Source organism: Papio anubis, chromosome 5 (genome assembly GCF_008728515.1).
Source record: "Papio anubis isolate 15944 chromosome 5, Panubis1.0, whole genome shotgun sequence".
NCBI classification, from domain to species: domain Eukaryota; kingdom Metazoa; phylum Chordata; class Mammalia; order Primates; family Cercopithecidae; genus Papio; species Papio anubis.
Genome location: NC_044980.1, coordinates 74,507,916 through 74,533,834, shown reverse-complemented (window position 1 = coordinate 74,533,834; position 25,919 = coordinate 74,507,916). Strand labels below are relative to the sequence as shown.

The 25,919-nt window shown below is 36.6% G+C and overlaps 1 protein-coding gene across 11 annotated transcripts in view; it reads left to right on the top strand.

Annotated features, from left to right (window-relative positions):
* The window catches only part of SSBP2 (single stranded DNA binding protein 2), a 324,484-nt gene that overhangs the window by 121,445 nt on the left and 177,120 nt on the right, over nucleotides 1–25,919 (top strand). For all 11 annotated transcript variants that reach the window (XR_002522615.2, XM_003899887.4, XM_021939513.2 and 8 more), the window contains exons 3-4: nucleotides 641–702; nucleotides 16,212–16,296. Coding sequence is in view for 10 of the 11 variants with exons in the window: in XM_003899887.4 (XP_003899936.1) it covers nucleotides 641–702; nucleotides 16,212–16,296 (147 nt within the window). In the remaining variant the exon portion in view is untranslated. The remainder of the gene's footprint in view (nucleotides 1–640; nucleotides 703–16,211; nucleotides 16,297–25,919) is intronic.

The window sequence follows — 25,919 nt, the reverse complement described above, 5'->3', positions numbered from 1 at the left end:
GACCTCTAAGGTGAGGGAGGTGTGGGACTGCTGGTACTTGAAGAGCTGAAATTTACCTTTAACTTCTGAAGAGAGATATTGCCCAGCTGTGCTGATACTTCTGAGCGGCACAGAGAGACTGGTTCTGGTTGTGTGGGATAAAGCTAGAATGGAACCAGCAATTGTCACAGCTATTATCACTGGATGAACTGCAACTGGGGTCACCCTGACAGGAATAGTAAGCTAACAGGAAACAAATCCATTCTCCCCTCTTCTTACTTCCAGCCTCTCTCTAGAGCCTCTCTTAGTTTATGGGACCTAACAGGAAGCCATTTAATGAAGGACAAAGGTAGTGTATGGATCTCCAGTCTCAGCATCTGAAAGACCACAGAAAGATGAATTTGAAACTGAAAGACTGGAGTTTACAACTGGCACAGTATGAAACAAATTCAGGAAAATAATGGTGACATCTCTCTGAGACTAATCCAGTCAACAACTCACTATGTAAAATGAGTACTTGGAAAACTTGGGTAAAAAATAATATGAAAATGATGAAAAATTCAAATATTACCATAGTATTTTAAATGGAAATATTATTACTTTGTAATATGTGTGGAAAAAAGTATTATTAGGAAAGTAATATCTCTTTTATTCATTTTAGATAAGATGGGAAAAAAACATCACATTGGGGGAACCACCAGGATTCTTACATTCTTGGTGGTGGTAAGTATCCTTTATTCCATTTTTACTGGCTTGATGATGCATTTCAATAGGCCTGTTTATGGTTTCATGCTTCCTTTTTATTTTTTCATTTTCTAAATTTTTCTGGAAGGTAGCACTTTTTTAAAGACCCTTAAAAACCAGCACTAGTGTAATTTAACTTAAATATACTACTGTTGAGTTCAACTGGAATTGGAACCAGTGTGTGGAATCTCCAACTGTAAGTACGATTCTATAATGGCTTGGGATGCCATAACGAAATACCATAGAATAGGTGGCTTAAATAGCAGAATTTTATTTTTCACAATTCTGGAGGCTAGAAGTACAAGATAAGTACCAGCATGATCAGTTTCTGGTGAGGGCTGTCTTCCTGACTTGTAGACAGTCACCTTTTCGCTGTGTCCTTACATATTGGGGAGAGCAAGCTGTTTGTGTCTCTGCTTACAAGGGAACTAGTCCCATCATGAGGGTCCCACTTTCATGATCTCATCTAAACCTAAGGATTTCCCAAAGACCCCATCTCCAACTACCATCACATTGGTAATGCCCACCCCCTCAAATCAGGAATTTATTTAAAAACGCAACCCTTCATTTCAATATATGAATTTGGGAGCGGGCTGGGTGTGGTAGCTCACCCCAGGTAGCCTGTAATCCCAGCACTTTGGGAGGACAAGGCGGGTGGATCACCTGAGGTCAGGAGTTCGAGACAAGCCTGACCAACATGGTGAAACCCCGTCTCTACTAAAAATACAAAAATTGGCCAGGCGTGGTGGCACATACCTATAATCCCAGCTACTTGGGAGGTTAAGGCAGGAGAATTTCTTGAACCTGGGAGGCAGAGGTTGCAGTGAGCCAAGACCAGGCCATTGTGCTCCAGTTTGGGCAATAAGAGCAAAACTCCATCTCAAAAAAAAAAAAAAAAAAAAATTTAGGAGAGGATACAATTCATTCATAGCAGATAATTTTCTCGTCTTGAAGTGGCCAATGAGGTTGGCACTTTTTCTTGACTCTCTGATTGTCGAACTAGTTATAAGATTGCTTTCTACAAAGTGGGCTATCAAGTTGTCAATGTTAGACCACCATATAGGTAATTATAAGCATTGGCATGCCATTATAGCTTCTTCAAACCCTCACTTCTCCTCTTGAAGGGATTGGGAATGGGAGATAATAATCTGATTGGCATCTTTTATGTAATAGGTTAATCTTGTAATAGGCCAATTTTGTTCCAAAATAACGGCTACTCATCAAACTCAAATCTCCCTAGAACAAGAGGGGAATAAGTTACAAATAAGCAGTTAGTGAAATAAGTTTATCTTCATTTTCTTGCGCTGGAAAAGCATATTCATGAGAAACAGTGACCTGATACAGTGCTCAACAGATACTGAACTAATCAAATAGATTTTTTTTTTTTTTTTTTTGCCTGGAAGAAGTAATGTTCATACCTTTATATTCTTTTGTATTTCTACCACATTGTGGTATCTTTTAAAGTTTCATTTATTCATAGGCTTTGAGCATATTTCTCCATGCAAACCTAGTAAAGTTTATTGCATTATCTCAATAAATACTTACTGAGTGTCTTGTATGGGCCAGATACTATGCTTGATACTATGGACACACCAGTGAATAAAACACACACACATCCCTATCCTCTTGCTGATAACAGTCTATGGGGAAAACAAATAATGAAGTAAGCAGTGAGAAAGAAGTATTTGAAGGGGATATGCAGAGTCCCATATAGGCATATGCCAAATACATTTCACCTGGAAGAACTGATAGCTAAGCCAAGGCATTAAGTAGATATAAGAGTTGGCCAGAAAGGCATGGAGAGAGAGAGAAGGGGGATGTTTTAGATTTACCATACCATGTGCGGTGACCTAGAGGTGAAAGGCAGAGAGAGTATAGCACATGGGAAGAAAAGAAAGAAATTCATTATGTTGGAAATTGGGGTGATAGAGTGATTAGGGATGAGGCTGGATTTGTAAACTGTGAATTTGAATTTAATTATAAAGAGAATACAATGCAGTTATATTTTTAAGCAGGAGAGTAATACTGTTTGTTTATATCTTGTCAAAGAAAAGAGTAAAACTCTGTACAAAATTAGAAAAGATTTATTTTGAGCCAAATATAAGTGACCATGGCCCTTAACACAACCTTCGGGAGGTCCTGAGAACATGTTCCCAAGGTGGTCAGGGTGCAGCTTGTTTTATACATCTTAGGGAGACACAAGACTTCAATTAAATACATATAAGAAATACATTGGTTCAGTCTAGACAGACAAGACTACTCAAAGCGGGGGCTTCCAGATTATAGATAGATTTTAAAATTTTCTGATTGGCAGTTGGTTGACTTTATCTAAAGACCTGGGATCAATAGAAAAGAACTGTCTGGATTAAGATAAGTGATTATGGAAAGCAAATTTCTTATTATGCAGATGAGGCCTGCAACAGGCTTCAGAGAGAATAGATTGTAAATGCTTCTTATCAGATTTAAGGACTGTGTTGATGTTAACACTGGAGAGTATAATGAGTCAAGTCCCACTCCCACTTCCTGTCATGGCCTGAAGCAGTCTTTCAGGTTAAATTTTAAGAGTGCCCTGGCCAAGGAGGAAGTCCATTCAGATGGTTGGGTGACCTTACAATTTTATTTTAGGTTTACAACCATAGCCATATCACTCTAGTTCTATAGAATAGATAATGGATGGAACAGGAATAAGTCCAGAAATAGAGGAGCACTTAGAAGGCTCTTGTGGTAAGGAGTAGAGAATGGTTACTTGAACTAGTGTATCATCAGTGGGGAGGAAGAGAAGCGGAAGGATTTGAGGGATATAAGCTTGAAGTAGAAGTGGTAGGATTTGGTGAAGAGTTCAGCTGTTTAGGTGTGCTGAAACTGAAATACATGCCATCCAAGTGGAGATGTTGAGCAGGCAGCTTGTTACATGGGTCTGATGTTTAAAGGAGAGAGAATGAAGCTGGGTGCAGTGGCGCGTGTCTATAGTAACAACTACTCAGGAGGCTGAGGTGGGAGGATCACTTGAACCCAGGTGTTTGAACCCAGCCTGAGCAACATAGTGAGACCTCATCTCTAAAAAAAGAAAAAGAGAAAGAGAGAGAGAGAGAGAGAGAGAGTTGAGTGGTATTACCCATGAGTGGGGAGGAAAATGAGCCTTGTACAGAAACCTTGCAATATTAACATCCAAGGAATAAGGAGGAAGAAGAGGCTGTAAAGGAGAAAGAAAGTTGGCCAGGCATGGTGGCTCATGCCTGTAATCCCAGCACTTTGGGAGGCTGAGGCAGGTGGATCACTTGAGGTCAGGAGTTCGAGACCAGCCTGGCCAACATGATGAAACCCTGTCTCCACTAAAAATGCAAAATAAGCCAGGCACTGGTGGCAGGCACCTGTAATCCCAGCTACTCAGGAGGCTGAGGCAGATGAATCACTTGAACTTGGGAGACAGCGGTTGCAGTGAGCCAAGATCATGCCACTGTACTCCAGCCTGGGTGACAGAGTAAGACTCTGTCTCAAAAATAAAAACAAAAAACAAAAAACCAAAAAAAAGAGAGACACAGGCTCAGCTAAAAAGGTAGGAGGAAAATCAGGAGAGTGTAGCGTAATAGAAAACAAGAATAAGTGAGGGTTTCGAGAAGGAAGAAGAAAGGTCAGTAGTGACAACGGTGACTGCAAGGTAAAGTAATCAGAACATATATGTCCTTTTAGGATTTGGGGAAAGGCCATCAATGACTTATAAAGCTGAGTAATGGGCTAGGAAGCAAGAATGTTTCAGATCGAGAAGTGACTTTGAAGGTAGGAAGTGGGAAATGGTATATAGTCAACTCTTTAAAATGGTTCATCTGTGATGAGAAATGATACCTGGAGGAATAGTATAGATTAGAGAGAGAAGTTTTTCATTTTAGATGGGAGAGACATTTGCATGTTTAGTGTTTAAGAGAAGGAGACAATAGAGGGCCAGAGTCTGAAGATACAAGGGGAGAGGAGATGTTTAGTGGTTTAAAACTCCACACAAGGCCTGAGAGAAGGAGGTCCAAAGCACAAATGCTGGGAAGTGAGAGGGGAGAGGACCATCTGTACCCTTGTGGCAAGAGGAGATGCAGGGACGTTTGTAGGTTTGGTATCAAGAAGTTCATTTCTTCTATTCCTAATAAAATACTGTTCCTTATATGTCCCTGCCTCCTGCCAATCTGGAATGTTTGCATAGGGCTTTCCTTCTGATTTTCACAATTTCTGGAACCTAGATTAAGGTCCTTACCCCTAATGTCATATCTTCCTCAATCCTGCCACTCACTGTCTAAATGCATGAGGAATGTCCCATGGAGTATTTTGCATTTGACTAGAAGAGAGTTTGGAATAGAAGACAGAATAGAAATGAAAGAAAAGTTTAGGTAATGTGCAAATAAAAGGAAGGGTTATAAAAATTATAGTACATTTGTTCTTAGGCTGTTATTACACATTTAATTATGATGAACACTATATAATGACAAAAGAAATGTTTAAGACATTTTAACAAAGCAGGACATAGTTGTATGTACAGTGTAGCATAAATGGGCATTAAGAGTAACAACAAAGAAAAATAATTTTGTTTTAATATGGTGGGATTGCAGATGAATTTTTTTTTTCTGCAAGTATTTCTATTACTTGTAAGTAGAGCTTTCCCTTCTATCTTCCCAATTTTCTACAATATGTTCATGGTGTTTGTGGAGATGCAGGATGAGGCAAGGAGAAAGGAAAACATGTGGATTCAGTATCTCAGCTCCATTACTTATCATTTCTGCAAGATTTTGTTGTTTCAGTCTCAGTTTTACCATCTGTAAAATGATGATGAGTCAAATTGATCTAGGGTTCAAAAAAATTAGTTCTTACTCTGATAGCTTTTTTTTCCCTCTGCAAAATAGAACATGAGGGTACTGAGGGTAGTGGTGGTGGTGATGATGGTGGTGATGAATTTTTAAGAGAGTGAAGGATAGTCTTTAAAGAAAAGTTTGAAATAATTCTAAATAGACCCAGAGAAAGAACTGAGTAGGAGCACACATAAAATATTGACAGGCATTGTTTAAATCCTAGTTAATATTGTAGCTTATAAATGCATAGTGACGCCAGTATGCCCAGGAATGTGACTTTTCTGCAGCAGCAATTGGTAGTCCATGTATTTGCGTGGACAAGTTAGGTGGTTTTTTTTTTTTTTTTTTTCTATTTCTTCTATTAAAGAATTTCTTACTCAATACCATATACACTCGTCTCTTAGCATCTTTAAAAGAAAAAAATCTCTCTGAGTGCCGTGCACGTGGTTTCCTTGGAACGTTATTTAATGCCGTCGTGTTTTTAATCTTTCTCCTGAAAGCATGCCGTACTAGAAGTCCCATGGTGAGTGCAACCCACACTTGGTCAGTTGTGGTTGTGGGTTTCCCCTGTTTGTCTCATGTATGTAGGGCAGGAACAGGTGCGGTCTTTTGGTTCAGAGTTGTTCCAACGGTTCACTACAGTTAAGCATCATCATTGTGCTGTTTTCCTGGGGTGTAAGACTGGCATTTTGTATAATAGTATAAAAGTCAAATTGTCTTTTTATACAGTATTTATGATATCCAGATCTAGCCAGTCAATACTTAACTTTTTTTCCAAATGTAATTGAGTCTCCTCACCTGTTGACACCTTTTCATTTTGTGTGTTTCCAATGAAGTCTACAAATGGCATAAGAGACCATTTTAGGAGTCTGATGCTCTTGGATCAGTGGGTTAACAAAGTGAGGATTTTAAGAGTTTTCTATTATAGCATTAATTTTTGTTTCTTGCACCTCTTTCTCTTTTACATGCTTTCTCATGAATTTAACTTATTCCTACACTGTAGGTGTTTGATAATAACTTACTCAATACTTTGGCTTTTTGCTTCTGTAGCTTTTTTTTTTTTTTTTTTTTTACCTCAGCTGTCAGACAGTGCAGCTTTTAAATGTGCCATTTTTTTTTTTTTTTCCTTTTTCTGTGGCTGTTAGATTCAGGGGATCCCTTCTTCCATGGCGTTCGTATTTTAAGTAACTTAATTTGTACTTAGCTGGAGATATCAAACAAATAAGTAATGGGCACATAAGTATTTTTAGATTATATTTGTTCAATTTAAATCTAGTACATGCAAAATATATAGGTATAGTTTTTTAATGATTTATATTTTTTCCCCTAAAGCTACTGACATAGTCTTTGAGGTGCCTCCTTCATCTATATAAATCAATGATTCTGAATAGTTTTGGTCATGGGGTCCTCTGAGAACTGATGAGAGCTATGGATTTCATCTTTCAGAAAAATGCCCAGATCTTAAGCTGCCCTGATTATTGTGTTTAGCTAGCCATTACCATGGGCTTTAAATCCAGCAGATGCCTGATTTCTTATCCTTAACTCTTTTGACCTGGACTTCATAATCTGTGCTCTAGGTTAGGGATTCAGGACTATAATAATTGTTGCCTTTTTATGTTGCCCAGGAAAGCTGTTGCTGCTGTTGAGGTCTACATGATTAGGATAACATGTATTCTTCAAGAACTTACTGCTTGCTCATTTGCTCAACCTAAGAGTCCCTGCTGGATGGACCAGTTGTTAATTTTAAGACTTCTTCTCATTTCCATTTTTTAATAGAATATTTTAAATTAGAATTGTTCTGTTGTTTAAGCCTTTTCACCAAATATTTAAGAGTGCAAAACCGTGTTGCCCTCAAGGAAATAAATAGTAGGAAAGATAAACAATTTGGAAGTATTAGCCGGGCGCGATGGCTCACGTCTGTAATCCCAGCACTTTGGGAGGCCGAGGCGGGCGGATCACAAGGTCAGGAGATCGAGACCACGGTGAAACCCCGTCTCTACTAAAAATACAAAAAATTAGCCAGGCGTGGTGGTGGGTGCCTGTAGTCCCAGCTACTCAGGAGGCTGAGGCAGGAGAATGGCGTGAACCCGGGAGGCGGAGCTTGCAGTGAGCCGAGATAGCGCCACTGCACTCCAACCTGGGCGACAGAGCGAAACTCCGTCTTAAAAAAAAAGAAGTATTAAGGCAGAAATAGCTACTGGTTTAATAATAATGTATTATAGACTTGATATTTGCTGAGAGAGTAGATCTTAAGTGTTCTTACCAGACACACACACAGACACACAAATTATGTGTGAGAGATGATGAATATGTTAATTAGCTTGATTTTGGTAATCATTTTCCAAAGTATATGTATATCCAAACTTCACATTGTACACCTTAAATATATACAGTTTTTATTTGTCAATCATACCTCTATAAAGTTGGAAATAAACTTAAAAAAGAACTATGTACTGGTTATAATAGCAACACAGGAACAATACTCACTTCAGTTTGGGAGAGTTAGAAAAGGCATCATAGAGAAAGTGAATCTGAGCTGAGCTGAAAGTTGAGTGAGAGAAGGGTAATTGGGGCGAGGAGTCATGTGAAATCTCAAAAGGGATGATCATACACTCAAGTAATGACAGGTAGTTTGGTATGGACGAGTTCATCTATAAGTCCAGTATTAGGAAGTGATAAAATATAAAGAGACAAAAGGAGGGGACAGATTATGAAGTCCTGCATATATTAAGGATTTGGGACTATAGCCCAAAGATTTTAAATGGGGTCCCTGATGTGATCAGTTTTGTGGCTTTAGACACTCACTTGGCATCAACATAAAGATAGATTAAAGAGGGGCCGGGCATGGTGGCTCATGCCTGTAATTCCAGCACTTTGGGAGGCTGAGGTGGGTGAATCGCTTGAACCTGGGAGGCGGAGACTGCAGTGAGCCGAGATTGCGCCACTGCATTCCCGTTTGGGCGACAGAGCAAGACCTTGTCTCAAAAAAAAAAAAAAAAAAAAAAGATGGATTAAAGAGGGTTGAGAAAAGAGGCAGAGACTAGTAGACTCGGGAAAAGTTGGCAAAGAGTGGGAGTGTTTGAAGATGTACGAAAAAGAGATACATATGACATATGCAAAATAAGCAGAATAAAGTACCAATGAGACGAGAGGCAAAGACCTCAGAATGGAAGAGGGGAATTTCTGCCTTTAATATAGGATAGAGAAATTTATGTGATTTACTTTCTGGAGCTTTTTTCCCTTGTTTCTAATGTGACTTCCCTAATCACTTTCTTTTCCTTTTTAGTTTACCCCATGCTCAGTACCCCAGTTTATAATACATTTAACTGAATCACATCCCCTTTGAAAACTTAGTTCTTGTTTGTACTTTTTGTTAAACATTCCCAACTCTTACATTAGTTCCAGAAACAAAAATGCCAATAAGCTTCTTTCTTCTGATGTTAATATGTTTTTTTACTTGTGCAATTTTAAAACATAGGCTTTTAAAAACTTTCTATTTCAAGTTTTAATTGCAGAAACTATAACTCTTGATATGATGCCTTTTATAACTCTCATATCTCTTGATATAGTTTGACTGTGTCCCCACCCAAATCTCATCTTGAATTGCAGTTCCCATAATCTCCACGTGTGGTGGGAGGGACTTGGTGGGAGGTAATTGAATCATGAGGGCAATTCCCCCTTCCTATTCTAGAAATAGTAAGTTCTCACATAATCTGGTGGTTTTATAAGGGGCTTCCCCCTTTGCTTAGCTTTCATTCTTCTCCATGCGTCACCATGTGAATCTGCCATGATTATAAGTTTCCTGAGGCCTCCCCAGCCATGCTGAACTGTGAGTCAATTAAACCTCCTTCCTTTATAAATTACCCAGTCTCAGGTATGTCTTTATCAGCAGCTTGAAAGCAGACAAATACCTCTTTTTTTTTTTTTTTTTTTTTTTTTGAGACAGGATCACCCAGGCTAGAGTACAGTGGCACAATCATAGCTCACTGCAGCCTCCATCTCCTGGGCTTAAGTGATCCTCCTGCCTCAGCCTCCTGAGTAGCTGGGACTACAGGAGCATACCACCATGCCCAGCTACTTTAATGTATTTTTTTGTAGAGATGAGGTTTTGCTGCTGTTGCCCAGGCTGGTCTCAAACTCCTGGGATCGAGATCCACCTTCCTCTGCTTCTGCCTGCCGAAGTGCTGGGATTACAGGCATGAGCCACTGCAACTAGCCTATGCCAGCCGATACCTCATTTTTATTTAATAAAATAAAAATATAAAGCACCTTTTAAAGTGACTTTGGTTCCCTGTATTTATATCTTGAAATCAAATATATATAACATTGTAGAGAAAATAAATTAAAATGTAAGATTATCCTAAGAATTCTGTTTTTTTTCACCTGGCAGTGGAAAGTTGAATCTTGTAGTATGCTAGCACTCTAGTTTTTTAGAACCTAATGAATCATATCAGGTATAGCTAAGAATAACCAAATACCCACAGGAAAACAAGTGCAATGGCGTTAGCTAGCTTACTAGAATGGTATAATATTTATAATTGGCTTACTGGTTTTTACTCATCTTCTATGTCTTTTCTATAACAGGCAAGGTATAACTGTTTGAGTTGAGTTAAACTAAGCATCATATAAGACTGTGTAGGTAACAATGGGGCTAAGGAGGAGGCTGATAAGAGTGAGAAGGGAGGAAAAGTATTAGCAAGAGAGAAGGCGAAAAACATAGGCCATAGAGAATAAAACTAAAATTCAGCATGGAAGAAGAGGAAGGCATGTGGAAAACAGAGGAAAATTTGGTGGGGAGAGAGCATTGTAAAAAACTGAGGGAATCTTCATTTAATGTGAAGGACTCGAAAGAAAAATGAGGCAAATGTTACTCAAGTTAATTAGAAAACTTCTTTTTATTTCACTATACTAGCTATATGAGACTTTTTCTGTAATATTTTTAGTACCTTTAAGTTTCTTTTAAAATTACTTTTGTGTATGTCATGTCTTTGTCTCTGTATAAAACACTGTAAAATACATAACATTTATTTTCTCTTTTTACATAAATCAAAAACTATTTGCCCAAGGTCACATTTAGAGTTAGAATTCAAATTCCTGAATTGTAACCAGTGCTCATCTCAGTAACAGATATTTCTTAATCACAGAGCAGAATTCAGTGTCCCACTATTAATAAGTCATTAATTACATTTCCCATTTGAGCATTGTGAGTGGCTAATTCCAGGCAGTGTATATAAATGGGACTCAAAAGTTTTCTTTTCTGAGTCATGTCTATATTGAGGCATCCACGAATCCCTGGCAGCTGCATATAGGGTAAGGGGGTGGTTGCCATAGGATATTCAGAAAATGAGCTGGGGCATGGGGTCAAAGGTAGGCTAACAAATGTGCTCACTGTCTTATCTGGGACAGGTATCCATCCCACTCTTATAATAGTTGATGCTGCTCAGACTGCTGAAACTGTAGAAACCTGCCCGCAATCAGAATAAGGAGTCTTGCATTAAGAATTCTTAAAACCACACTCATGTTAGAAGCAAAATACTGTAATAATTAAAAGACTCAAGCCCAGCTCTGCCACTGTGTGACTTTAGGCAAATTATTTAATCTAATTTAATCTAAGCTTCAGTTCCTTCATCTACAAAGTGGGGATAATAATTAGAAGGATTAGATGCTGAATATGTGATACTTTGTGTACGATGCTTGAACATAGTACTTAGTCAATAATGGTAACTATCTTTATTATATTTTAAAATAGAAATTTATTTCTAATACAGGAGTATTGTGAGAATTTTATAAAAATGAAGCAAAATTTAATACTTCAATTTTTAAAGGTATTATAATATTAATACAAGTTACACATTTGGGGAGGTTCTAAGATGAAGAACAGGTACATACACATTTCATGTGAAACTGTTTTTGGTCTTGTGAATGGATAGTTTTCTTTAATAGAGATTGTCAGTAACTAACATTCATTGATATATTTTTGGGACAAAGACAAATGACTTCCTTAGTTATTAAGACTTGAACTTGTAACAGCGTGGCTTGTTCCTCAGAAAAATTGTTTTCCATGGCATTTTATTGTTTTGTTTTGTCTTTTAAAAAATTTTTGTTTTCAGGTAGTCCTAGATCTGGCCAGTGGCATAAGTTGTATAATTATGTTAGCATTCCATCTTCTGGGACACATCTGGCATGTTTATTCACCCTTGTAGACTTCTCTGACAACCATTTCGCTTTCTGTGTTCCCTTGAGATATTAGCAAGCTACCTAAGTCATTTCAACTCACATCCTCAGGAATAGAAAGAGATACAGTGTTTGGATGAGAATCTTCAACTTGGGAATGCAGTATTTTCTCTTGATTTATAAGGGGAAGATTGTAATGATAATAAATGATATAAGATCAAAGATTTCAATACTTTGTAAGATTTGCTTCTCTGTGTTCAGTCTCTGTCTTCATTTGTAAAATATAAAATTTTCACTTGTTTCTGCTTAGGAATAAAGAGACTGTATAAAACTCTGAATCATTATTCATGATGATGAACCCAATACATTTCAAGGATAATATTTGCTTTCATGGGTTTTTTTTGTTTTTTGTTTTTTGTTTTTTGAGAGAGAGTCTCGCTCTGTCGCCCAGGCTGGAGTGCAGTGGCCGGCTCTCAGCTCACTGCAAGCTCCGCCTCCCGGGTTTACGCCATTCTCCTGCCTCAGCCTCCTGAGTAGCTGGGACTACAGACGCCCGCCACCTTGCGTGGCTAGTTTTTTGTATTTTTTAGTAGAGACGGAGTTTCACAGTGTTAGCCGGGATGGTCTCGATCTCCTTACCTCTTGATCCGCCCGTCTCGGCCTCCCAAAGTGCTGGGATTACAGGCTTGAGCCACCGCGCCGGCCTGCTTTCATGTTTAATAGTTGTAGGATTAGAGGAACTGAGAAGCTCCTTAGTCACCAGCATCTCAGGTTGTAGAGAGGCAAAGTCTGCATCTTTGGAGGTTCAAAATTTTCTGACCTTGGCCCTCTTGGAGATCAAGGAACAAGTACAGCGGATCGTCAGAATAGCTTACTAAAGTACATCAGTAAAATCCTTCCACATAAGCACAAATCAAGTATTGCTATGAAACTTACCTAAACGAAAAGGCCTACTTCTTTCTCTAGGAGATAAGTCTACATTTTTGTATACTAATCATCACATTGTCATGATATCAGCTAAAAGCATTTGTTAAAAATATTAGTGAAATTTTTATATATGCTATATAACTTCTACATCTAGGTGAAGTGAGCAGTTTCGGGCAAGTGAGCAAGCAATTTTGAATTCATCACTAGTTTTGGACCAACAGTTACATTTGTGCCATGGATTACATATGTTTTTTTTTCTCGGGTAGTGTATGGCAGCATATTATATAGACCAGGTATTTAATGCATATTTGAGTATTACTAGAAGAAAATAGTTTTTACATTTTTTATTCGTGAAGGGTTTATAGAAATCTTCTGGTTTTAACCTCATTATTTTCTAAATAAGGCTATAACATTATAATTAAGTAATTTGTCTACTAGCTCACAAAACCAAGCATGGATTAATTGCAGAATGTGGACTAAAATAATGTATTTTGGTCTTACTGCAGCCTTTGTTGTTGATGTTATGATATGGCCAATTGTTCTCAAATATTAGGATGGTATTATACCAGTCACAATATAGGTTGAGCATCCCTAGTCTGAAAACCTGAGATCTAAAATCTAAAACTTTTTAGTGCCAACATGAAACTCAAAGGAAATGCTTATTAGAGCCTTTTAGAATTTGGATTTTCAGATTTTGGATGCTCAACCACTAAGTATAAGTATAATTAAAATATTTCAAAATCCAAAAAAAAAAAAAAAATTAAATCTGAAGCACTTCTGGTCCTTATCTGGAATTTCAGATAAGGGATTCTCAACCTTGTTTTATAAATAGGCAAAATATAATTGAACTTTCTAAAAAGGATGAAATTTTGAAATGTCTTTCCTACCTGTGATTCTTAGAAGGAAGAACATACATATGCTTAATAAAATAGATGGGGCATGTGTTAAAACTTGAATATCATAGCACTAAAACTAAATTTGTATTTAATTTTTAATTTTATAATTTAAATGTCATAACATATCCTAGATTATAATAGACTTAATTATGAAACTTTGCTGATGAGTACGGCTTTTTTAAAATTGAAGATTTACTGATCTTTAAAATGATAGAATAGACATTGTAAATGTATGGAAAAGAATACACACTTGTCCTAGACACTAAAATATGGGACCTACCTAGCACAAGGCTTGCCATGAGACATATTTTTAAAGGAGCTATTTCTTTGCCTATGTAAAACAAGATCATGTATAAGGAATACAGGATTCTCAGAAACACCACCTATAAAATTATCCTGTTTTAGTCACTTGTTTTATAATCTCTAAGCTTGATCTTACAAACATTTGACCTTCCAGTAAATCCATAAAGACAAACATAAAAAGAGAAGTAGAACAATGTTACTATTATAAGATAAATATTTAATTTAACTATATATTTAGAAATAATTATTTCTGATGTTTATTTAATAACTCTTAGGGCATACTCCAACAATAAATCAATAAATTATTTTCCCTCAGTCCATTGTGTGAGATAATCTTTTAAAAGTACTACAATGGAATTATAAAAGTAATGTAATTGGAATAATTTTCAAGAGAGGTCTTCTGTTACTTGAGTGGAAATTAGGGAAATTAGGAAAGAAGCAGAGATATTATATTGTTTGTCATGTAATACTGCATATAATATTCTTTGATTAAATACAGTTTAAGACCACATTACAAAACTTTGGTTTTAACATCTTTGAAGTTCTTTAAGAACGTGGTTGCAATACACTGTAATGCATAACACACCTGATCTAGGTGAAAAACTTTTAGCTGTATCCTTGTTTATCTACAGTTCTGATTATTCCCAGTAGGACTGCAAGGATTTCAGTTATAACTTTCACTACTTTCACTCTCCTGAAAATATTGAAATTTTTTTTTTTTTTGAGACAGAGTCTCACTCTGTCACCCAAGCTGAAGTGCAGTAGTGCTATCTCGGCTTACTGCAAGCTCCGCCTCCTGGGTTGACACCATTCTCCTGCCCCGGCCTCCCGAGTACCTGGGACTACAGGCGCCCGCCACCATACCTGGCTAATTTTTTTATATTTTTAGTAGAGATGGGATTTCACCTTGTTAACCAGGATGGTCTTTATCTCCTGACCTCGTGATCCACTCGCCTCGGCCTCCCAAAGTGCTGGGATTACAGGCGTGAGCCACCGCGCCCGGCCAATATTGAAATTTACTTAATTTTATTTTTATTATTTTCTCTGTATTTACTGCTTATTATAGAAATTGAAAAGGAAATAATGTCGATACTCAATTTTTCACATTTTTCCCCGCTGAGGGTAATCTTACTTTACTGAATTATGAACTTAACTTTGCATTGTAAGGCTTGCAGAATGTTTTCTCCTAGCTGAGAAGAGAGAGAGATCCAGACTAAATGAATCTTTGAAGGTAGAAACAAAAAGTCTGGCTTCAATTTACCAAGTTTTGTTTTATCCTCATCGTTTGTGCCCTCACCACAGTGACCTGCCTTAAAAATATATATGCATTTTAAGCTTTTATGCAAATTAATTATAGTGTTGATATTATTGATAATATGCTTGTTATATGTCAGACACTGTGCATATATGGCATAATTTCATCTTCTCAAAAACCCCATTTTATAGAGGAGGAAATTGTATTTCCTTAAGCAACTTGCTCAAGGGCTGTCACAGCTGGTAATCAGCAGGTCTGACTCTGTCTCAGATGTGTCCTGCTCCACTGCCTGTGCTCTTACCTACTTGTCTTAATCTACCTTCCACTTTTATAGAGTGGGAAATGTGGAATAAAAATAATAATTCTATTGATAATTATAATTGCCTTTATTTATAACCAACACTTTAAAACATTTGCTTTTCTGATTTTTGAATCCTTGCTTATGCTCATTGTTAATTTAGTAATGGAAGGATGACCAGAGCCATATGTTTTGTAAGGAGCATGATTTTTTCCCCCCAACAGTTTGCTTCACTTCCCACTGTTCTTGAATAGGAGAAAAAAAGAGGTATTAGGATGGCTTTTCAAAGTTACTAAACTATTTTGGTAATTGCAGGGAAATGTACCATTTTTAAGAAAATATATTTGCTTAAACAATGTAATTTAATGGTCAGGGTATTGGCCTATGAGTTGAACAACAAAATTATCTTTAAAAACATCAATGGACCACTTTATTCCTTAATTATTAAATTGGGATATTATTTACTGTTTCTATTCTTCATGGGAAAATAGTGGAAAGTATTACAGCTACTCCAATCAAGTGTTTTATATCACGTAAACAGCCAGTTATAAGAATGACAATTTTTAAATTATTGCTATGAAATTATTTTTTTAGGAAAGTCTTACTTAGCATTTCTGAAAGATGACTAGATGGTAACACTGTTATTGCATGAAGAGACTTGCCTGCATTTAAGTCTTTCAAATAAATATCTGTTCTGAAGATGAAACATTTTGTATAAAGAAAAACATGCCTTCTACTTTTGGAATTGTGATTTCCCATATTGGTGTTGTATGGTTTTCTTAATGCTACCATGATTACTTTTTTAGTGTATTTTGGGATCTCTACTGTGCAGCTCCAGAGAGACGTGAAACATGTGAACACTCAAGTGAAGCAAAAGCCTTCCATGATTATGTAAGTTAACATACAATTTTACGAAGTTATACTGTCATTTTTCTTTGTAACCACTGCTCTTAAAAAATACACTGGCTCATTTGTTGTTTTGGTACTTAAGAAATTGGTTGGTCTTTTTTTTCTTGAAGAGTAGGCTCATAACTTTAAATGTGAAATAGAAAGGGGCATTTGAGTCTTGTTAAAGCTTAGGATAGAGCATAGGCCTAATTCTAAGCTATTGAAGAAATTTCTCATCTTTAAGCATGTCTGATTTGTGAAATTTCAGATTTTATGAAAATTAAATATATAGTAATTTTTTATTCTATTAAAACATTCATTATAAGATTTCTGTAAATGATAAATTCCTCCCTGGCACATAAGATTTTTGATTAAATATAGAAATACTCTGTTCTTCTCCTTTTGTAACTTTTGGTTGTATATCATAAGGCTAAATATCTTCCTTACTGAATTCACTTCCCCAAATAAAACTTATTGTGGATTAAAGGAAATACCAGACAAGAGAGTAGAAGATTCTGTGCAAAAATGAAAATGTAATTTTTTTTTTTTTTAAATCTTAAGGAACAGCAGTGGAGTGTCTCTGGCTTGAGCATTGTTTTTAGAAGAACTGCAAATCTGATTTTAGAGAGCTGATACTATCAGAAAGTAGAACTGTGAAAAGAAAAAAAAACAGTAAAGATAAGAATGAGTAGATGGTATTATGAAGGGGCTGGGAAAACATGTTTGCAGAACTAACCATAAAAGACTGACAGATTGAGTTTAAGATGGAGGAAATCCAGTTTTCCTGGTTGGGAGGAAGTGAACTGGGGCTGGAGCCTGAGGAAATAACTGATAGTAAGTACCTAAAACTTAACCATAGGGATACTTGTGAAGTTTGTAGAGGCTAGCATCATTCTGTGTAAAAAGCCTTAAAAACCAGAACCAGCGCTCAAAAGGGAAAAAAGACGTTGTTCCTCCAAGGAAAATAATTCAGCCTTAGACTGAAAAGTAGAAATGGACAGAAGAATTATACCCTCCAAAATAGCATGAGGAAGAGCATGCAGACTTGTGGGAAGTGAAAATCTTGGTTACCTGACAGGGACTGTGCAATTCTTTAAATGTGTACTAACCTTATTCAAGTGAGAGTGCTTGTGATTACCTCATCTGACATTGATTGTACTCATAAAGCTTGATAGGCACTGAACAATAGCTCTTGGGAACAATGTGAGTGAAAGGGACACTACTGCAAATAAAAAGTAGAGAAAAAGTAGTTAAGGCAGGGCCCAGGACACAGGATTTATCTGAACAACCTCATTTTCTTTTTTTACCGTTGATTGACAGAAGAAATAAAGCAGAGATCCACCCATGAAGAATATGAGGAATTGGATAGGGTGGGGTACCCCATCTCATCTATTCCTTACACTAAGAGATGCATGCCTTGATTTGGCCTGTCAATTACGGGAGATGTCTCCACTAATTTTGACAACTAGATGGCATTAGAGAGTGCCAGTGTTCTACTCTTAAAGGAGATACAATATTTGATAGCCTACATTTTAAGAAATTAATCATATAAATACTTTTCCAAAATTACATTCTGTAGAAAGATGTACCCTACTGTTCAACATGGAGATCTTAAGGGGAAAAGTGAACTAATTTAGCAGCTCTTTCTAAAAGCATTAAATAAATCATCATCATTGTTGTCATAGTCACTTTCATCGGCATCATCATTTTGCATTCATAAGACACTTTGAAAATTTCAAAGTATTCACATTTATTACCTTTAGAAATACAGTTAAATAGGTTTTGGAAATGAACATTAGCCAGAGGTAGGAGTAAAATTCGAGTAGATTTTAAAGGAGGAACAACCCCTTACCATGTAATTTGGTCCTTAGAAAATATAGTTTAGAAAAAAATCAGTATTTGAATTTTATAACTCATCATGAATATTAGCACATTATATCAGATGTTTAATTTTAATTTAAATACTTTAAGAGATTTGGTTTATTCTTGGATGCCATTTTCATTACATCTTAAAACCAATTTCTTTTCATGGTAATACATCTCTGATTTGTTTTTTAATTGCAGGTTGGTGAAAAGATAGTTTGACCTACATGATTTTATATTACAATTGGATTTTTAAAAAATACATTAATTTCTTCTATGGTAATTTTCATGAATAGGATTTCCTAAATTCTTAATAGTAGATAATTTGTGAAAATGATTAACAAATTTATTTCTAACATGTAAATATAATAGTTTGAAAGACTTGGGGAAGACAATGGAAAGCACAGGAACAAACAATAAGATTTTAGTAAAATTCTAGAATGTTATATTCTGCATTTGAATTTATTACAGAATTACTTCTATAATGGTAATATGTTTACCTCCTGAAGTTTAAAATACTTTAATAATTTAACATAAAGTACTCAAGGAAGCATTCTAAAAAATACTTTCTGCAGTAGCTGGATTTTTAGCATTAAAAATGCTCACTTGCATGTATAAATGTTTAAAATTAGTCTTATTATTTTATAGTTACTTCCTATCTATAAGATTGAATGAATATTGACAAACTACTTTTTAAAAGAATTACTGGAGGCATAATGAGGTAAATAATAAATAATTATGTTAATTTGAGATAGGCCAAAATGTTAAAATGACTATCTTTTGATATTGGGATACGTGGTTTTTATTTTTGTCTGTATATATTACTGTATTTTCCAAATATCTGCAATTATTAATTATTTCATTTTCAGGAAAGTTACTTTAAAACAGATTAAATTTCATCTTTCAGTGAGTTCTAATCACTCTTCTGAGATTGGAAACTAAAAACTTAATGAAATAAAATTTAAATTTACCATGTTACACGCACAGACATTTAGCATTTCTTATGAAAGACATCTGTTGTTTTTTGTATGTGCACATATTGAGAGACATCCATAAACTGAATAGTTGTAATTTTGAGCCATTCTAAAATTTATTTTTAACCACGTTACTGAGGTATGATTGACATACAAAAAGCTGTACATATGTAATGTGTAAACTTGATGTGTTTGGAGATTAGTATGCGCCCATGAAACCATCATCACAACAAATGCCATAAACTTATCTGTCACCTCTAAAAGTTCTTCTCCCCTTTTTGCTTTATTTTTTCCCTTTTGTGGTAAGAGTACTTAACATAAGATATACCCTCTTATGAAATTTTTAAGTATACAATATAGTATTGTTAATCATATGCCCTATGTTGTACAATAGATTTCCAGAATTTATTTATATTGTAAGACTAGAATTTTATATAGATATGGATGTCTGAAATCCATAAAGAAATAAATGAAGAAACTAATGTGGAAAAGAGAGAAACAGAACAGGATGACTTTATTTAAAATTCATTTTATTGTAAAAATAATATTTTTTTTCAAAGTATGTATTTTAAACAAACATCATAAGCCCCTTTCTCTCACTGAAATATTTTTAAATTATAATCTAGTTTCTGGTAAATGTGAAAAGATGATAATGGAAAGATCTTTATTCCTTACTATTTTCATGCTGATGTTACACTGCCTGTGATTGCTGCCAGTAGTACCAAAAAATTTAAAAAACATGATATTCTTTCAAAAATAGCATGCATTTTTAACTTGTAATTGGAGATGTAAGATTCATAAAATTTATAACTTACTATGGAAAATGTAGAAATCACAGAAAATAAGTTAAAGCTTTTTTTAAGTAAAAGTGTATCTAAATACCTTAGATTTGTAGAGTCACATTTTTATAGCCACTTCTTTACTTTTTACTTTTTATCCAGCTTCATTTAAAATGATTGTATTTTGGGCAACTTGGAAAAGTGAATATATCTCTTACTTTTATTCTTTTTCCTTGGGTATGAAGGAAAGAAACAAAAAATCATTAGCAAAACTCACCTTTCACTTACCCCAAGCTATAGATTTGAATTATTGTGTTCTCTTGTTTTTGATGGGGGTGGCAACTGAAATTAGAGGTTTATATCTTTTTTAAGTAAATAAAAGCCTCACAATTTCAAGTACTGTGTCTTTGATGGAATGTATACTATGAGATAAGTAATAGTTACTTAGCCAGAAATAATGGATAGAGCTATAATGATGTGACACTCTATTTTGTACTAACAAGAATAGGTTATTTGTGTGTGTGTGTGTGTGTGTGTTTGTGTTTTTTTTTTTTTTTTTTTTTTTTTTTTTTTTGAGATGGAGTTTTGCTCTTGTTGCCCAGGCTGGAGTACAATGGCGTGATCTCAGCTCACCACACCTCTGCCTCCCGGGTTCAAGCAATTCTCCTGCTTTAGCCTTCCGAGTAGCTGGGATTACAGGCCTGTGCCACCACGCCTGGCTAATTTTTGTATTTTTAGTAGAGATGGCATTTCTCCATGTTGGTCAGGCTGGTCTCGAATTCCCAACCTCAGGTGATCTGCACGCTTTGGCCTCCCAAAGTGCTGGGATTACAGGTATGAGCAATCACGCCCAGCTTAGGTTATCTACTTTCAGACTTCATGAAATGTCTATAAATTTTGTTGCATTTATTTTTAGTGTTAATTTATTTTATTCTACATATATGCCATATGCTTTCCATTGTCTCTTGGGTTTAAAATCACACACAACTACTCTTATAATACAAGGAATTTTTTGCAGCCAGCCACAGTAAATAGATATTATCAGTTCCCGAAGATCAGGTGCTTTAAACTCTCTAGAAGGAAAGTCTCAGAATCTCTTGTAAAAGAAGGTACAGATATTTTCAAGGTGGTTTTAAAGTTTTTCTTATCAACGTCAAACTTAACCTTAAAAATGTATACATTTGTTAATATCTTTTTTTGTTTTTGAGACGGAGTCTCGCTCTGCCGCCCAGGCTGGAGTAGAAGTGGCCGGATCTCAGCTCACTGCAAGCTCCGCCTCCTGGGTTTACGCCATTCTCCTGCCTCAGCCTCCCGAGTAGCTGGGACTACAGGTGCCCGCCACCTCGCCCGGCTAGTTTTTTTTTTTTTGTATTTTTTTAGTAGAGACGGGGTTTCACCGTGTTAGCCAGGATGGTCTCGATCTCCTGACCTCGTGATCCTCCCGTCTCAGCCTCCCAAAGTGCTGGGATTACAGGCTTGAGCCACCATGCCCGGCTGTTAATATCTTTTTAAAGAAGACAAGAGCACAACTACTAACAAATGTAACTATGCTGTGGGGAGGATTATCCTTGAGGGAAGGGATTTTGGTAGACATAATTTAGGATCATTCTTCTGACACATATTTTCCTCAGTCACTTTGCAAGCTGGGAACCTCTGGCTGGTGATGCCACCTCCCTGCCAGGTCTTGCTTGACCATGCTGCCTGCCGCAGGAAGTGGTCCACCCACTCGGCCTGCCTGCACACCAGCTCAGTCTGTGGCTGGCTGGGCATGCCCCAGCCCAACTGTGTTATAGCTTGTACCTGCATTTGGTGGTTCCTGAGTTCTTGTCCCACATCCAAGAAGAATGATGATACACTGACAATTGAAGGGTGAGAAGGGCGGAGAAGAATTTTGTTGAGCAATGGAACAGTTCTCAGTGGAGAGAGTATGCAAGGGTGGTTGAACACCTGCAGTCAGGTGGTTTCTCTTCCAGTGTGGCTGAGCCCAGGGCTTTTATGGGCTCAGAATAGGGGAATGCATTCTGATTGGTTTGTGAGTATGCAAAAAAGGTTAAAGACACCACTCAAGAAGGGGCACAACAGTGTAAAAAACCAGTTCGGGAAGGGTAGGTATATGTAAAATAGTTGAATGCTGGGAATCAAGCAGAGAAAAATGTACCAAATGGGAAGACAGATTCTCAAGGTAGTCTGTGGGTTTGACCTTTAGCTTGGCTTTCAGGCTTTAAACTGTCTTTGTCTTGGAGGTGGGGTTTCACCAGGGATGCACCAGGGAGGAGGCATTTGTCTGCCTCCTCCCACTGTCACTTCTATCATTTGTTTATTAACTTTTTTTTGAAAACCTATTTATGTGCAAATTACTTGGATTGAAGCTACGGTAGGTGCAAAGATTTATAAAAATTTCCCCCTTTAGGGATTCATAATCTGTTTGGAAACGTATACGAGCTGTGTACATGAAGAGTTAACTGCTATGAGTGTAAACAGATAATAACTCTATACTATATAGGTTTAAATGCTGCAAATGTGCACTGGCTTTTGAATGATGACTAGGATTTGGATAAGAGAAGTGCTGGGGAAGGTGTATCAGAGAAACTGGATGAAGTTGGAAAAATATAAGGTATATTTAAGGAACACTAAGCTGAGCTGTTTAACTAGAGTAGAAAAATCAAACACAGGATCAGTTCTTAGCTAACAGATGGTAGAATTTTAAAACTGTAAGGAGATTGTGAAATTATCCCACTGAAAAGTGGTTTCATGCTGAAGTCCCTGAATCCCTGGAGTATTGTGGAAGGGCCATAGATGGTGCCTAGGAATGAGAGGACACCCAATCATAGAGGTTCTTGGCTTCCTTCTCTTTTAACCAAAGCATTTCAGTTCTCCCCTATCCAAATTCCTTCTATTTTCTCTTTCTAATTAAATTGAATCTCCATATAATCAGTTACCCATGACATAAATGACTCTTCTTTTTATCCTCTTTATTGTTCTTCTTTACCTCCAACTAGTTATCAAAACTTCCAAATCATTGCCTGAACACTGTCTTTTCCTCTGTAATCCCACTTTGGATGCCTTAGGTAACGTCTTCATCGTTTCCAAAAACATTACAATAGCTATTTCTGCATCTGACTCAAACCCCCACCCCCATTCTAGAATTAAGGGTTCTTGGTAAACTCTTGAGTAATAATTTTCATTTTAAAAAATCTCTTTTATTCATTTACAACATCTCAATCCATTACAGTTCAAAAACTTTAAATAGAAAGTTTGAAAACTGCTTATTTTAGTCATTTGAATAGATAAGAAATCTGGTACCTGGAGGGGTTAAGGACATGTCATTATTTAAAGACTGAGTGTGGTTTAACCACAAAAATTCAGGTTTTCCAATTTTTCATCTAGTACTTTTCCAACTACACTGGATGAAACTTTCGCTCTGTCTGCCATAGTCATTTTTTTTAGCATATTCAAAAAATAGCAAATTATATTTTAGGATAATGAATCTGAGGGCACGATGAAACCTGAAGAAAGACAAGGACTAAAGGCCAACGCAGTGAGGAGGCTATTCTAATAGTGTTGATATATGCTGAAAATTCAGCGCCTGAATTAAAGTAGTGACAAATAAAATGGAAAATAATGAATGAAAATGAAGAAGAAAAGAGATTGTCTAGTTGTAAGTACTGAGGAAGAGAGAAAGATTAAAAATAATTTGTAATTAATGTGGCTGATGATATGGACTTGTGATATGCTTAGCAGAAATCTGAAATTAGGGAGGAAGAACATAGAGAAAGTGGAATAAGGGATAAGAGCGGGTTAAATTAATGAAGTAGTAAAGGTAAAATAAGAATTGAGGCCTGGGGATAGAAAGGTGCGAAAAAGGCTCACATTTAAGGGGTGATAGGAAGGAAGAGACTAGCGTGAAAACAAGGGAAAATACAACTTAGTGAGAGGTAAATACTTACCACACTAGGTAGACCGACTTAGATAGCGTAACTGTTATGTTCTGTAACCCAGTACATTTCCCAAAGCTGTTCACTGTTTCAGAATGCTTCCAGCTTGAACTCTGCATCCCAGGGCAACTAATTTGTTTGGTGTGAACATACTATCTTGAGTACCTAAGATATTCAAAAGCTGTTTGTGGTTGTTGAAGCGACTTGAAACTCAAACTATGTCAATGGCTGAATGATTTTTATAGGGCACAGTTTCATTTTAGAAGGTAGTCAAGTATTGTATAAGGGGGACAACTGGATTCAAATTTAGGAAAAAAATTAAATGGACTTAAATGATTCATGGCTTCTTCCAGAAGTTTTGGAAACTTAAATTAATAGGTAGGGAAATCTCTCAACGTATTAGCCCTTTCTTCATTGTAGCTGTATTTTAGCAAGCATGTATTGAATTACCAGTTAAGTAAAGAGCAGTGTAAAAATTCTCATACCTTAGGGCGGTAAGTATATTTAAAGACTGTAAAAATACATCATGTTCAATTTGATGGCCTAGTGGTTTGTACTTAGTTGGCACTCAATAAATATTTGATGAAAGAATGGCTGGATAAATGAAAGAATATACATTCTTCAGGCATGCTATTTCTGAATGAGGTGCCCCCAATTCTGCAGGTACATTGTACCACTCTTATGTGATTCTTTCAATATTACTTCTTGCTTTCCTTTGATTGTTGTCTTGTCCTGCTTATCACCTTAGCTCAGCCCGCATTCTCATCATTATCCTATTTTTGCCATCCCTAAGAGAGATATGAGAAAGGAAAATACCTTAGAAATGAGGTCATATTATAGTTTTCATTATGGACAAAAGCCCAAATCGAAAGTCTTCAGATATCACAAAATGACGTCTATCTTCTTTACAACAGTACGCCTTAATTCAGTGTGTATATTAGAAACTATGAGGATATTTTCCATATACAAATCTTATCACAGCCATAATACACAAGGCTGGCTTTTTACTTTTTTCTCTAGCTTGGAATATTCCTGTGAAACAACATTGGGAGCTTGCTATAAGTTAAATCTGTGGGACCTATTTCATCATAGGCCATCTACCTATATAGCCTTATCTTTTCCAGACCAGTAATATAACCACTGATCTTTTCTTTCCATTGTCAATTTTTCCTCTCAGAGGCCTATGCTTTTCTTTATGTGGAGGATTCTAACTTCATTCACTACAGAGAAATACAAGAGGTAACAATAACACTGGGAAGGCTAAAGAGGATTGGGAATCTCAATAAGATTTTACATTTGGAATATAAATGGAAGCTACCTGTTTTTGTTTCCACATTCACATTCTTATTTATTTAGGAAGTTATGGGGAGAGTCAAGTGGGTGGGACATTGTAAGTTCCCAAATCATTGTAAGAATGATTTAGAATACCTTCTTGCTTAATTTCTATCTTGTCTGGATGAGAGTTCAGACATCTTTGAGTTCAGACCACGATAGGATTGACCTGGCACCACTGCTAGGTCTGGTAAAACTTGTGGTGTCCTTGGAGCCCTCTCACTTTCTTTTTTTTTTGAGACGGAGTCTCGCTCTGTCGCCCAGGCTGGAGTGCAGTGGCCGGATCTCAGCTCACTGTAAGCTCTGCCTCCCGGGTTTAGGCGATTCTCCTGCCTCAGCCTCTGCAGTAGGTGGGACTACAGGCGCCTGCCACCTCGCCTGGCTAGTTTTTTTTGTATTTTTTAGTAGAGACGGAGTTTCACCGTGTTAGCCAGGATGGTCTCGATCTCCTGACCTCGTGATCCACCCGTCTCGGCCTCCCAAAGTGCTAGGATTACAGGCTTGAGCCACCGCGCCCGGCCCGAGCCCTCTCACTTTCTAAATGGTCTCTCTGGGAGGTCACAATGAATGAGAGGGCACTTTCCTAGCTGGCCTCAGAGGTTCTCCCAGCTATTCAGCTGCCTTTTACTGCTTAGTTTTCATCAGCTTTTCACTTGCTGGGACTTTCAGACTAATTCTGCCTTTGAGAGAAACTAGGCTTTTGTGTTATTGAATGTTTGGGTTTAGTTTCCTCAGTGCCTGTG